At 46.1% G+C, this 14,360-nt stretch overlaps 1 protein-coding gene and 1 pseudogene across 1 annotated transcript; both read right to left on the bottom strand.

Annotated features, from left to right (window-relative positions):
* Positions 1-4,211: 4,211 nt before the first annotated feature.
* On the bottom strand, positions 4,212-4,704 carry LOC116477805 (large ribosomal subunit protein uL11-like; annotated as a pseudogene).
* A 1,614-nt stretch (positions 4,705-6,318) lies between these two features.
* On the bottom strand, positions 6,319-6,966 carry LOC116477806 (chloride intracellular channel protein 1-like). Its single transcript, XM_032761880.1, has one exon. It carries the CDS (start codon positions 6,949-6,951, stop codon positions 6,319-6,321), a length of 633 nt encoding a protein of 210 aa, XP_032617771.1. The 5' UTR covers positions 6,952-6,966.
* Positions 6,967-14,360: the final 7,394 nt, after the last annotated feature.

Genomic DNA, 14,360 nt, shown 5'->3' on the forward strand with positions numbered 1-14,360 from the left:
TTTTTTTTTTTTTTTTTTTTTTTTTTGAGATGCAGTCTCACTCTGTCACCCAGGCTGGAGTGCAGTAAAGCGATCTCAGCTCACTGCAAGCTCTGCCTCCCGGGTTCACGCTATTCTCCTGCCTCAGCCTCCCAAGTAGCTGGGACTACAGGCACCCGCCACCCCACCTGGCTAATTTTATATATTTTTAGTAGAGATGGGGTTTCACCGTGTTGGCCAGGATGGTCTCGATCTCCTGAGCTCGTGATCCGCCCGCCTCGGCCTCCCAAAGTGCTGGGATTACAGGCATGAGCCACCGCGCCCAGTGACCCTGTCTCTAAAAAAAAAAAAAGGCTGGATACAATGGCTCACACCTGTACTCCAGCACTTTGGGAGGCCAAGGCAGGAGGATTGCTTGAGTCCAGGAGTTTGTAACCAGACTGGGCAACATAGCGAGACCCTGTCTCTACAAAAATATTAAAAGATTAGCCAGATGTGATGATGCATGCCTCTGTTCCCAGCTACTTAGGAGGTTATGGTGGGAGGATTGCTTGGGCCCAGGAGGTCGAGGCTGCAGTGAGCCAAGACTGTGCCACTGTGCTCCAGCCTGGGCCACAGAGCAAGACTCTGTCCCCCACCAAAAAAAGAAAAAATGTTGGCCAGGCACAGTGGCTCATGCTTGTAATCCCAGCACTTTGGGAGGCTGAGGCAGGCAGATCACTTGAGGCCAAGAGTTCGAGACCAACCTGGCCAACATGGTGAAACCCCCATCTCTACCAAAAATGCAAAAATTAGCCGGGCTTGGTGGTGTACGCCTGTAATCCCAGCTACTCAGAAGGCTGAGGCAGGAGAATCGCTTGATCCCGGCAGGCAGAGGTTGCAGTGAGCCAAGATTGTTCCACTGCACTCCAGCCTGGGCAAAACAGCGAGACTCTGTCTCAAAACAAAACAAAAAGTAGATTCCTAGTCTCTACCACTAGAGCTACTGATTGAGTAGATAGGGCCTAGCATCTCTCTTTTTCATAGTCTCTCAAATGACTCCAATGCTCTGGGTTGAAAGCTACTGCCCTAGCCTGAATAGGAGTTTTGAGGGCTCTTACCTCCTTCCAGCCCCAAATACTTTCCAGAGGGCTCTAGGCTGGAATCCAAACCACCTTAGGAATAGTGGTGAACTGGAGCAAGCATAGGATTATGTAATCTGACTGGTTTTACATTTTGGCTCTTCCACAAACTAGCTGTGTGACCTTAAACAAATGGTTTCCCTTGCAGTGCCTCTGTTTCCCAGTTTAAAAATGAGGGATAATTATACTAGCCTTAAAGAGGTGCTCTGAGGTATACAACAGTTAAAAAATGTAAGGGGGTGGTAATAGCACAATAATTTGGTCAGAATAATCATGCCTCAGTTAACAATTATAAAACTGAAACAAGGCCTAGGTGCTGTGGTTCACGCCTGTAATCCCAGCACTTTTGGAGGCTGAGGAAGACAGATCATTTGAGGTCAGGAGTTTGAGACCAGCCTGGCCAACGTGACGATACCTCATCTCTACTAAAAATACACAAAAAATTAGCCAGGCTTGTGGTGCACACCTGTAATCCCAGCTGCTCGGGTGGCTGCGGCAGGAGAATCACTTGAACCCAGGAAGTGGAGGTTGCAGTGAGCCAAGATTGCGCCACTGCACTCCAGCCTGGGCGACAGAGCAAGACTCTGTCTCAAAAAAACAAAAACAAAAACAAAAACAAAAAACCTGAAACAAGGCCAGTTACAGTGGCTCATGCCTGTAATCTTAGCACCTTTGGAGACTTAGGTGAGAGGATCGCTTGAGGCCGGGAGTTCAAGACCAGCCTGGGCAACATAGCAAGACTCCATCTCTATCAAAATAGTTTTTTAAAAAATTAACTAGGCATGGTGATATGCACTGGTAGTCTCAGCTACTTGGAAGGCTGAGGCAGGAGGATTGCTGGAGCTCAAGAGTTCAAGGCTGCAGTTTGCTATGATCACACCACTGTGCTCCAACCTGGGCAACAAAGCAAGATCCTGTCTCTTAAAAACAAAACAATAACAACAACAACAAAAAAATCTGGCCAGGCGCAGTGGCTCACACCTGTCATCCCAGCACTTTAAGAGACTGAGGCAGGTGGATCACCTGAGGTCAGGAATTCAAGACCAGCCTGGTCAACATGGTGAAACCCTGTCTCTATTAAAAATACAAAAATTACCCAGGCATGGTGGTGCACGCCTGTATTCCCAGCTACTCAGGAGGCTGAGGCAGGAGGATCACTTGAACCTGGGAGGCAGAGGTTGCAGTGAGCTCAGATCGTGCCATTGCACTCTAGCCTGGGCGAGAAGAGCAAAACTCCATCTCAAAACAAAAACAAAACAAAACCAAAACAAAAAACCAAAAACCTGGACAAAATAAACAACAACCACACCCAAATATTTGAAGGCACTAGAGAATGCCTAACAGCAATTAGAAATGTGAGGAAAACCAACTCTTGAAAGGTGGGAGCTACCCTGTACTAGACTTATATTTTTGTGGTTATTTGTGTAAGGGCACTCTGTAATTTGTGTCAGAGGTGGAAATGCATAGAAAGCTATGGTCTTACTGGTTTGAGGTGCTGAGTACAGCGTTCTAGGCAAGTAGTGTGGCTGGAAAATTAAGAGAGAACTCACAGAAAGAAATTCTATAGAGCAAACAAGTCCCAAAATCTGTATATAAACTCTGTCCAAATCCTTGGTTGTCCAGCTGCACATATGCACAGGAGTCTCCAGGAGTCCCGGTAAAATCGGCAGCTGGGAGCAAGAACAGAGTAGAAATTCCAGCTACTGCCTTTCACAAGGGAAACAAAGATTGGAGTTTCAGTCCAACCAAGTTAATTGCCTATTAGAACAAAATTAACACTCTTGAGAGGAACATAACAAAATCCATAGTCTTGACAATGTCCAGCTACAATAAACAAGTACTAGGCATATGAAGAAACAGAAAACTGAATCATACTCAAAACTCACTCTCAAAGAGAAAGAGTTATGACCCAGATGTTGGAATTCCTAATCTTGGGAATTAGCAGCAAGGATTTTAAAGCAACTTTTGTAATTATTTTCTCTCTTTGAGACGGAGTCTCCCTCTGTTGCCCAGGCTGGAGTGCAGTGGTGTGATCTCAGCTCACTGCAGCCTCCGCCTCCCAGGTTCAAGCGATTCTACTGCCTCAGCCTCCCAAGTAGCTGGGATTATAAGTGTGCGCCACCACACCCAGCTAATTTTTGTATTTTTAGTAGAGATGGGGTTTCACAATGTTGGCCAGGCTGGTCTTGAACTCCCGACCTCAGATGATCTGCCCACCTTGGCCTCCCAAAGTCTGGGGATCACAGGTGTGAGCCACCATGCCCAGCCTCATTTTCAATGCCTTACACGAAAATGTAGTCATAATGAAGGAACAGATACGGAACTTCAGAAGAGAAATTTTAACTATTAAAAAAAAAAAAATGGAAATTCTAGAACTAAAAAGTACAATAACTGAAATGAAAAATCAACTTGATAGATTTAATAGCAGAATGAAGATTACAAAGGAGTCAGTGAATATAAAGATAAAGCAATACAAATTATTTATTCTAAAGACCAGAGAGAGAAAAAAATAACTGAAAAAATTAAACAGAGTTTTATGGATTTGGGAGGCAACATTAAAAGATCTATATACCCAGCCTGGCCAACATGGTGAAACTCCATCTCTACTAAAAACACAAAAATTGCCAGCCACAGTGGCTCACTCCTGTAATCCCAGCACTTTGGGAGGCTGAGGCAAGCAGATTACCTGAGGTTGAGAGTTCGAGACCAGCCTGACCAACACGGAGAAAGTGTCTCTACTAAAAATACAAAAATTAGTCAGGCGTGGTGGCACATGCTTGTAATCCCAACTACTCAGGAGGCTAAGGCAGAAGAATCGCTTGAACCCGGGAAGCAGAGGTTGCAGTGAGCTGAGATTACACCATTACACTCCAGATTGGGTGACAAGAGTGAAACTCCATCTTTTTTTAATTTTAAAAATAAAAATAAAAAAGTTCTATATACCATATGTAATTTGAATTTCAGAAAAACAGAAGAGGGAGAATGGGGCATTAAAATATTTGACAATGTATATGCTGATTTCTCAAATTTATTCGAAGACAAATTTTTTTTATTTTTTTATTTTTTCCACAGTTGTCAAATGATCCTTTATTGAAATATTTTCCTTTGTGCTTAACTGGCTGGGCATTCCACAGCACCACTGTTGATGTCATCTATGATGTCATGAGGGTGACGGCCATCAACATTACAGCCCACAGACTGGGCAGTCCCCAGGATCTCTTTAATGGTACCAGAGAGTTCTCTGGCTGAGGATCAGTGCCACATCTGTCGAGCAATGTTGACAATCTCATCAAAAGTGGTATTTCCACTGTGTTTAATGTTTTTCTGCTTCTTTCTATCTCTTGGTGGTTCCTTGAGGGCTTTGATGATCAGGGCAGAGGCAGAAGGCACCACCTCAATCTGGGCCTGTCTGTTCTGAATGGTCACTGTAATCCTCAGGCCCTTCCAGTCACTCGTTGCCTTAGCAATGTCATCACCAACCTTTTTTTGGAAACAGACCCAGGGGGCTGATCTTGGGGGCCAGCGCAGAAGTGGCACCGACTTCACCTCTGGTGCACCTCAGGTATATGACTTTGATCTCATTGGGGTTGAACTTTGGCGGCATGGTGGAGGCGGCTGGTGTTGGATGAACCCGGATTCAGGAGACTGAAGAAAGTTGCACCTTGGTCTCCTCTGAGCTGAAGGCCGAGAGTCGAAGAAAATTTATAGATTCAAAAATCTCAGTGAAACCCAAGCAGCCTGAATACAAAACAATCTGCCAAGGCATGGCATAGTCAAATTTCTTTTTTTTTTTTTTTTTGAGACACAGTCTCGCTCTGTCGCCCAGGCTGAAGTGCAGTGGCACGATCTCAGCTCACTGCAAGCTCCGCCTCCCGGGTTCATGCCATTCTCCTGCCTCAGCCTCCCGAGTAGCTGGGACTACAGGCGCCCGCCACCACGCCCAGCTATTTTTTTGTATATTTAGCAGAGACAGAGTTTCACTGTGTTAGCCAGGATGGTCTCAATCTCCTGACCTCATGATCCACCCGCCTCAGCCTCCCAAAGTGCTGGGATTACAGGCATGAGCCACCGCGCCTGGCTCAAATTAGATTTCTATATCCAGTAACACTATCCTTCAAAAATGAAGACAAAATAGAGACATTGTCAGATAAACAAAAACTGAGTTTGTCACCAGCAGACCTGTATTACAAGGAACGTTGGCTGGGCACAGTGGCTCACGCCTGTTATCCCAACACTTTGAGAGGCTGAGAAGGGCGGATCATTTGAGGTCAGGAGTTTGAGACCAGCCTGGCCAACGTGGTGAAACCCTATCTCTACCAAAAACACAAAAATTAGCCAGGTATGCTGGTGGGCACCTGTAATCCCAGCTACTCAGGGGGCTGAGCCAGGAGAATCACTTGAACCCAGGAGGCGGAGGCTGCAGTGAGCCGAGATCATGCCACTGCACTCCAGCCTGGGCAGCAGAGTGAGACTCCGTCTCAGAAAAAAAAGAAACATCAAAGAAAGCTCATCTGGCTGAAGGAGTTGATACCGGATAAAAACTCAGATCTATAGGGCCGGGCGCGGTGGCTCATGCCTGTAATCCCAGCACTCTGGGAGGCCAAGGCGGGTGGATCACGAGGCCAGGAGATCAAGACCATCCTGGCTAACATGGTGAAACCCCGTTTCTGCTAAAAGTACAAAAAATTAGCTGGGCGTGGTGGCGCATGCCTGTAATCCTAGCTACTCGGGAGGCTGAGGCGAGAGAATGGTGTGAACCCGGGAGACGGAGCTTGCAGTGAGCCGAGATGGTGCCACTGCACTCCAGCCTGGGTGACAGAGTGAGACTCTGTCTCAAAAAAAAAAAAAAAAAAAAAACTCAGATCTATAGAAAGGAATAAAAAATACTTGAGATGGTAAACAGGTGAGTAAATATTTTTAAATTGTATTTAAATTTTTTTCTTTGTTTCTTTAAGAGATGTGACTATTTATTTTTTCATTTTTTTCTCTATTTTATTACTGAAATATGTTGTCCTGCCCATCCCACCCCACAATAAAAATCTCACCCAGCCCCCCATTTCTTTCCCTCATCCCCTCTTCCCCACACCATCCCAGAACAAGTCCTCCAGGATTCCCTGCCCACTGGCCATTTTGGAGTGTGTCCATTGGGTAGCAATATGGAAACCACCAGGGCCTTTGTGGAGAAAACGGAGGGGGTTGAGGGAGTCCCAGGAGGGCCTTATTTGAGGGCTTTTGCCCCTTGCTCATAGGCGAGCTCGATCTCCTCATCATCTGGGCAGGTGGAGGCGGATTCTTCCCGTGCATAAGCATTGCTCAAGTGCTGACGCATTCCCGGGAAGGCCTCAGGGATGTTAAATCCCCGGTACTTCTTACACATCACCTGTACTATGTGTAGCTTTGGCAACAGGTTGCAGTCAGCCAGGGTGAGCTCGTTGCCATTCAGAAACTTCCTCTGAGAGATGCCCTCATCTTCCGCACTGGTTTCATCCACTTCTTTTGGGAGGGGGGATGTTAAGTAATTGTCTAAAATCTTCAGGGCTTCTAGGAGTCCCTTCTCCAGATTGTCACTGAGTGCTGGGTTTGAATTCTTGATGTAGGCAGAAAATTTGGCAAATATGTCCAGCCCAGCTGTGTTGGACTCAGGGTTCAGAGCTGCCAGCTTGGGGTATCTGGGAGGGCACAGCACTGCCTCCAGAAATTCTTCCATCTTGTTGGTGTCTGTGTGCACTTCAGTGCCATGCAGCAAGAATGGGAGCTGCCCTCCTGGGCACAGCTTCTGCACTCTCTCGGTCTGTCTCTTGGTGTCAATGGTGGTAACACTGAAGGTGACTCCTGTGACACACAGCACCATGAACAGTCTCTGGGAGAAGGGGCAGTTCCCAGTCTCGGCCCCATCACTGCCAGCCTTCACAAACAGTTCAACTGGCGGTTGTTCTTCAGCTGTGGTTGCGTCCCCCTCTCACCCTTTTTTTTTTTTTTTTGGAGACAGAGTCTTGCTCTGTAGCCCAGGCTGGACCCAGGCTGGAGTGCAGTGGTGCGATCTTGGTTCACTGCTACCTCCACCTCCCGGGTCCCGGTTCAAGCAATTCTCCTGCCTCAGCCTCCCAAGTAGCTATGATTACAGGCATGCGCTATCATGCCCAGCTAATTTTTCCGTTTTTAGTAGAAACGGGGTTTCACCATGTTGGCCAGACTGGTTTTGAACTCCTGACCTCGTGATCCACCCGCCTCAGCCTCCCAAAGTTCTGGGATTACAGGCATGAGCCACCATACCTGGCCCCCACTTTTTTTTTTTTTCCAAATAGATGTGGCTATTTAAAAGCTAAAATTATGACATTATATTGTGGGGTTTATAACAGAGGTCATTTATGTAATAAGAACAACAAAAGAGGGTGGACATGGAAATAAATGTAACTATATTGTGCAAAGTTCCTACATTTTATGGGAAATAGTACAATATTAATTTTAAGTAGATTGTGGGCCGGGCGCAGTGGCTCACTTCCGTAATCCCAACACTTTGGGAAGTCGACGTGGGTGGATCACTTGAGGTCAGGAGTTCAAGAACAGCCTGGCCCACATGGTGAAACCCCGTCTCTACTAAAAATACAAAAATTAGCTGGGCGTGGTGATACGTGCCTACAATCCCAGCTACTCGGGAGCCTGAGGCACGAGAATCACTTGAACCCGGGAGGCCGAGGTTGCAGTTAGCCGAAATGGAACCACTGCTCTCCAGCCTGGGTGAAAGGGTGAGACTCCAGCTCAAAAATAATAATAATAATAATAATAATATAGGCTGGGCACGGTGGCTCACGCCTGTAATCCCAACACTTCGGGAGGCCGAGGTGGGCAGATCACGAGGTTGGGAGATGGAGACCATCCTGGCTAACACGGTGAAACCCCGTCTCTACTAAAAATACAAAAAATTAGCCAGGGGTGGTGGCGGGCACCTGTAGTTGCAGCTACTCGGGAGGCTGAGGCAGGAGAATTGCTTGAACCCGGGAGGTGGAGCTTGCAGTGAGCCAAGATCGCACCATTGCACTCCAGCCTGGGCGACAGAGCGAGATTTCATCTCAAAAAATAAAAATAAAAAAAATAAAAAATAATAATAACTTTAAGTAGATTGTGATAAGTTAAAGCTTATGAGATTCACACTCACTATAGCAGCCACTACAACTACAATTTAAAGAGGGTACAGCTTTAAAAAAGCCAGTAAAGCCGGGCTCAGTGGCTCACACCTATAATCCCAGCATTTTGGGAGGCCGAGGCAGGCAGATCGCCTGAGCTCAGGAGTTGAGACCAGCCTGAGCAACATGGTGAAGACCCATCTCTACTAAAATACAAAAGATTAGCTGGGCGTGGCAGTGTGCGCCTGTAATCCCAGCTACTCAGGGGGCTGAGGCAGGAGAACTGCTGTAACCCAGGAGGCAGAGGTTGCAGATAGCTGAGATCGCACCACTACACTCCAGCCTGGGCAACAAGAGCGAGACTCTGTCTCAAAAAAGAAAAAAGCCAGTAGAGATATTAAAATATAATCATAAAAATTACTCGGTTAACTCAAAAGAAGGTAGGAAAGGAGAAACAGTGGAACAACAACAAAAAAGATGGAATGAGTAGAAAACAAATAGCAAAATGGCAGAACCAAACCTAAACACATCAATAATTACATCAAATGTAAATGAAATATTCTAATTAAAACACAGAAATGGTTAGGCAGGAGCTGGGCACTGTGGCTTATACCTGTAATCTCAGTACTTTGGGAGGCTGAGGCTGAGGCAGGTGGATCACCAGAGGTCGGAAGTTTAAGACCAGCCTGGCCAACATGGAGAAACCCTATCTCTACTAAAAATACAAAAATTACCTGGGCTTGGTGGCGGGTGCCTGTAATTCCAGCTACTCATGTGGCTGAGGCAGGAGAATGGCTTGAACCTGGGAGTTGGAAATTGGAGTGAGCTGAGATCGCACCACTGTACTCCAGCCTAGGGGACAGAGTGAGACTCTGTCTTGAAAAAAAAAAAAAAGGAAAAAGAAAAAGAAATGGTCAGGCAGAGCAAAGAAGAATATATAAGTATATGCTGTCTACGAGGCACATACTTTTAAAAAATGTTTTATTTATTTATTTATTTTGAGACGGAGTCTCACTCCGTTGCCCAGGCTGGAGTGCAGTGGCACCATTTTGGCTTACTGTAATCTCCACCTCCCGCATTCAAGCAATTCTCCTGCCTCCGCCTTCCTAGTAGCTGGGATTACAGGTGCATGCCACTAGGCCCGGCTAATTTTTGTATTTTTGTAGAGGCAGAGTTTCACCATGTTGGCCAGGTTGGTCTCAAACTCCTGACCTCAGGTGATCTGCCTCCTTGGCCTCCCAAAGTGCTGGCATCGCGCCCGGCCCAAGGCACATACATTTATTTATTTATTTATTTATTTATTTATTTATTTATTTATTTAGATAGAGTCTCACTCTATCACCCAGGCTGGAGTGCAGTGGCATGATCTGGGCTCACTGCAACCTCCGCCTTCTGGGTTCAAGTAATTCCCCTGCTTCAGCTTCCCGAGTAGCTGGGACTACAGGCATGCGCCACCACACCTGGCTAATTTTTTTGTGTGTTTTAGTAGAGACGGGGTTTCACTGTGTTACTTAGGCTGGTCTTGAACTCCTGAGCTCAGACAATCCGCCTGCCTCAGCCTCCCAAACTGCTAGGTTTACAAGCCGGCACTTACTTACTTACTTTCTTTCTTTCTCTTTCTCTCTTTCTTTCTTTCTTTCTTCTTTCTTTCTTTCTTTCTTTTTCTTTCTTTCTTTCCTTTCTTTCTTTCTTCTTTCTTTCCTTCCTTCCTTCTTTCTCTTTCTTTCTCTCTTTCTCTTTCTTTCTTTCTTCCTTCCTTCCTTCCTTCCTTCCTTCTTTCTTTCTTTCGATGGAGTCTCGCTCTGTCTCCCAGGGTGGAGTGCAGTGGCGCGATCTTGGCTCACTGCAAGCTCCGCCTCCCGGGTTCACACCATTCTCCTGCCTCAGCCTCCTAAGTACCGGTGACTACGGTCACCGGCCACACCTGGTTAATTTTTTTTTATTATTTTTTTAATAGAGATGGGGTTTCACCACGTTAGCCAGGGTGGTCTCCATCTCCTGACCTCGTGATCCATCCACCTTGGCCTCCCAAAGTGCTGGGATTACAGGCATGAGCCACCATGCCCGGCTGGCACGTACTTTAAATACAAACCCACACTGAGGTTGAGAGTAAAAGGTTGGAAAAATGATCTAAAATAAAAACACACATCATAAGAAAGTTATATTAATATCAGATAAAGTAGACTTCAAAACTAAGAAACTAAGACAGGTATTTCATAACGATAAAAGGGGCACTTCATTAAGAAGATATAACAATTTTAAGTATCAACCTAATCATAGTTCCAAATACATAAAGGAAAAATGGATATAATTAAATGAAGAAGTAAACAAATTCATAATTAGAAATTTAATTATCTCTTAATAATTGATTGAGCTGCTAGACAAAAAAATCAGTAAGGACATAGAATACCTGAACATTATCAGCCACCTTGAGTTAGTTGACTAGTATAGAACACCGCACCCCAAAATAATAGAATTCTTCTAAAGTGCACCTGGAATAGTCACTACAATAACCATATGTTGGCTATAAACAAGTTTCAATAAGCTTCAGAAGAATGAAATCTTACAGAACATATTTTCTGACCACGACAGAATTAAATTAACATCAACCACAAAGAAGATATCCAGGAAAGCCCCAAGTATTTGGAAATTAAACAAGATTCTTCCGAAAAATACATAGTACCCATGGTATACCCAAATAAATTGAAAACATGTCCACACGAAACACAAACATTGAGAGCTGCTTTATTCATACTTGCCAAAAGTTGGAAGCAACCAAAGTGTCCTCCAATAGGTGAAGGGATAAACAAACTCTGGTACATTCATACAATGGAATATTATTCAGCAATAAAAAGAAATGAGCTATCAAGCCACGAAAAGACATGGAAAAATATCAAAAGTATACTGCTAAGTGAAAAGCCAGCCTGAAAAGGCTACATGCTGTATGATTCCAATGATAAGACATTGTGGAATAGGCAAAACTATGGAGACAGTAAAAAGATCCGTGGTTGCCAGAATTTGATGGGGAGGGAGGGATCAATAGGCAGAGGGTGGGAGATTTCTGGGGCCGTGAAACTATTCCGTATGACATTATAATGGTGGTTACATACCATAGTATATTTGTCAAAGCCTGTAGACTGTACAACATGAAGAGCAAAACCTAATCTCATTATTGGCTTATGAACAGTAACAAATGTACTACACTAATATACCATGTGGTTAATAGGGGAGATTTACTGGGGGGAGAGGCCTAGATGGGAACTCTTTGTGCTTTCCCATCAATTTTTCTGTAAGCCTGAAACTTCTCTAAAAAACGCTTTCTGAAAACCCATGTTGAAAGAATGCAGTGATCCCGTGTCTAATAAGCTCACCATATACCTTACTTCTGATCTGTCTTCCCGTATCTCTGTCCCCTTAAGAACTCTCACTCTTAGTCAAGGAGGGAGTTGCAGAGGACAGAAGTGGATGTTGAGTATGACATCAGGCAAAACAATTTGTTCAGGATCCTGGCTTGCCTTCCCCTTCACTCAAACATTCATTCTACAGACATTGAGCTTCTATTCTGGGCTAATCTCTCTGCTGGGCACACAGGATATAACTGGCAACGAGTTACAATCCCTTCCCAAGAAGCATTCACAAGCTAAGGGAGAAACTGACAAGTAAACAGTCGACGACAGTTCATTATGCCAAGTGTCATGTGGGTAAATTCAGAGGATGATGAGAATGCAGAGAAGTATCTAACCCAGCCTAGGTTTTGGTCAAGTGAGATTTCCTGGAGGATGTGACATTGCAGCCAAGCCCCCAAAACTATGAGCAGTAGTTAAGAGGCAATGGGAGGCCGGGCGCCGTGGCTCACACCTGTAATTCCAGCACTCTGGGAGACAAAGATGGGTGGATCGCTTGAGGTCAGGAGTTCGAGACCAGCCTGGCCAACATGGCCAAAGCCGTCTCCACTAAAAATACAAAAAAAATCAGCCGGGCATGGTGGTGGTGGGCAACTGTAATCCCAGCTACTCAGGAGGCTGAAGCAGGAGAATCACTTGAACCCAGGAGGCGAAAGTTGCAGTGAACTAAGATGGCGCCACTGCATGCCAGCCTCGGCGACAGAGTGAGGCTTTGTCTAAAAAAAAAAAAAAAAAAAGAGCCAATGGGAAACCTCCTGGACTTGATCAGCGGTTTGGAAGCAAAAAAGAATGCAGCCCATGGGGAAGCTGCAAGCAGGTCACTATGGAATATAAACAAAGTGCACATCCATGTGTGTGGGGGAGAGGGGTGGATGACAGTGAGGAGAAATGGGCTGGAGGGACAGGTAGAGCCAGGTCAGACCTGAGCCTTGATGTTCTCAGAAACAATGCTTAAGCAGCCCAGACAGACCTGGTAATGCCAGCTCCCTGGAGTCTGTGCCTAAGGCAGAGGACCCATCCTGGGGGAGACTCCCCAAGTCTCTTTTGAACACACTTGGTGGAAGAAGCAATCCTATAATTACAGTGGTGATAATTAGAGGCACCTCCATGGCCTCTTTCTTTCTTTCTTTCTTTTTGAGACGGAGTTTCATTCTTGTTGCTCAGGCTGGATCTCGGCTCACCGCAACCTCCGCCTCCTGGGTTCAAGCGATTCTCCTGCCTCAGCCTCCCGAGTAGCTGGGATTACAGGTATGTGCCACTACCACCCGGCTAATTTTTGTATTTTTAGTAGGGATGGGGTTTCTCCATGTTGGCCAGGCTGGTCTTCAACTCCCAACCTCAGGCGATCTGCCTGCCTAGGCCTCCCAAAGTGCTGGGATTACAGGCATGAGCCACCGTGCCCAGCCTCCATGGCTTCTTTCAACAAATACTGCACAAGCTGTAGTGCTCTCACCTGCAGTGGGGTGCAGAGAGACAAAGCACCCCTCCTGGGGGGAGCCTAATGCCTGAGTCTCTTGCCAAGCACACCTGATTCCCTGGCTGAGGCCCAGAGATGTCACAGATACACTTGGGGCTGCTTCAGCTTGGAGCTGAGTGCTGCTGGCAGGGAGACTAAAAGTCGCTCCCAGTCGGGCACGGTGTCTCACGCCTATAATCCTAGCACTTTGGGAGACCGAGGCGGGAGGATTGCCTGAGCTCAGGAGTTCGAGACCAGCCTAGCCAACATGGTGAAACCCCGTCTCTACTAAAAATACAAAAAATAGCTGGGCATGGTGGTGGGTGCCTATAATCCCAGCTACTTGGGAGGCTGAGGCAGTAGAATGGCTTGAACCCGGGAGGCGGAGGTTTCAGTGAGCTGAGATTGCGCCACTGCACTCCAGCCCGTGTGACAGAGCAAGACTCTGTCTCAAAATAAAATAAAAATTAAAAAGTCATTCCCCAGATGCCACAGTCTAGGCAGCTCCCACCCAAGCCACAGGCTTCAGATTTATTCCAACCTTGCCCTCTGGGGGTACTTCAAGCCTGTAGAGATGTTGACTAGGATCTAGAGGTGCCGTCTACTTCTTGGCAACCTTAGCCTGAGATACTCAAGCCATTAGTCTCTGGGCCCACACTTCATCTTCCTGGGACCAGGTACACAGTGTTTCCATGGGCTGGACATCATCCTGGCCCTGGCAAGTGCTGTGTAGCTTCTTATAGGGTCTGCAGCCACATTTCCTCAAGAAACACTTCGGGGGTCTCTGGTTCAGACAGAGAGAAGAAAACCTCTCCTCATTCACCATACCTTCACCAAACTCCTTCTCCCTCCTTTCTTCCACCAGATTTTTCCCACCGAAAAGAAGGGTCCCTTTGCTTCTGGGAAGGCCTCGACTTTCCTACTCCAGCAGCTCCCGTTTCATTCATCCAACACCAACTTTCCACTTGGCTTTGACTTCTATGACTCACTGGGAACCAAAGCCCAAGTGAATCGCCCAGAGGCTCAGCATGGCATTTTCATTTCAAAAGTGACATGTCTGGTCTGTTTTGTTCTTAGCTCTCCAAAGAAAAAGCTTCTGCATCACCCAAAGCCACTTCCAACGGCTTCTGGCCTTTCGCATGGGACCTAAAGCCTCACTCTGTGCCCCTTCGAAACTCAGAATGACTGTGTCACGTTCAAGGACACAGTTAGCTTTCTGTAAAAGCACTTGGCAACGTTGTGAAAGCTAAATGAATGTCAAGAATTTAGCCCGTGG

The sequence above is a fragment of the Hylobates moloch genome, unplaced genomic scaffold, assembly GCF_009828535.3.
Source record: "Hylobates moloch isolate HMO894 unplaced genomic scaffold, HMol_V3 SCAFFOLD_12, whole genome shotgun sequence".
Taxonomy (NCBI): Eukaryota; Metazoa; Chordata; class Mammalia; order Primates; family Hylobatidae; genus Hylobates; species Hylobates moloch.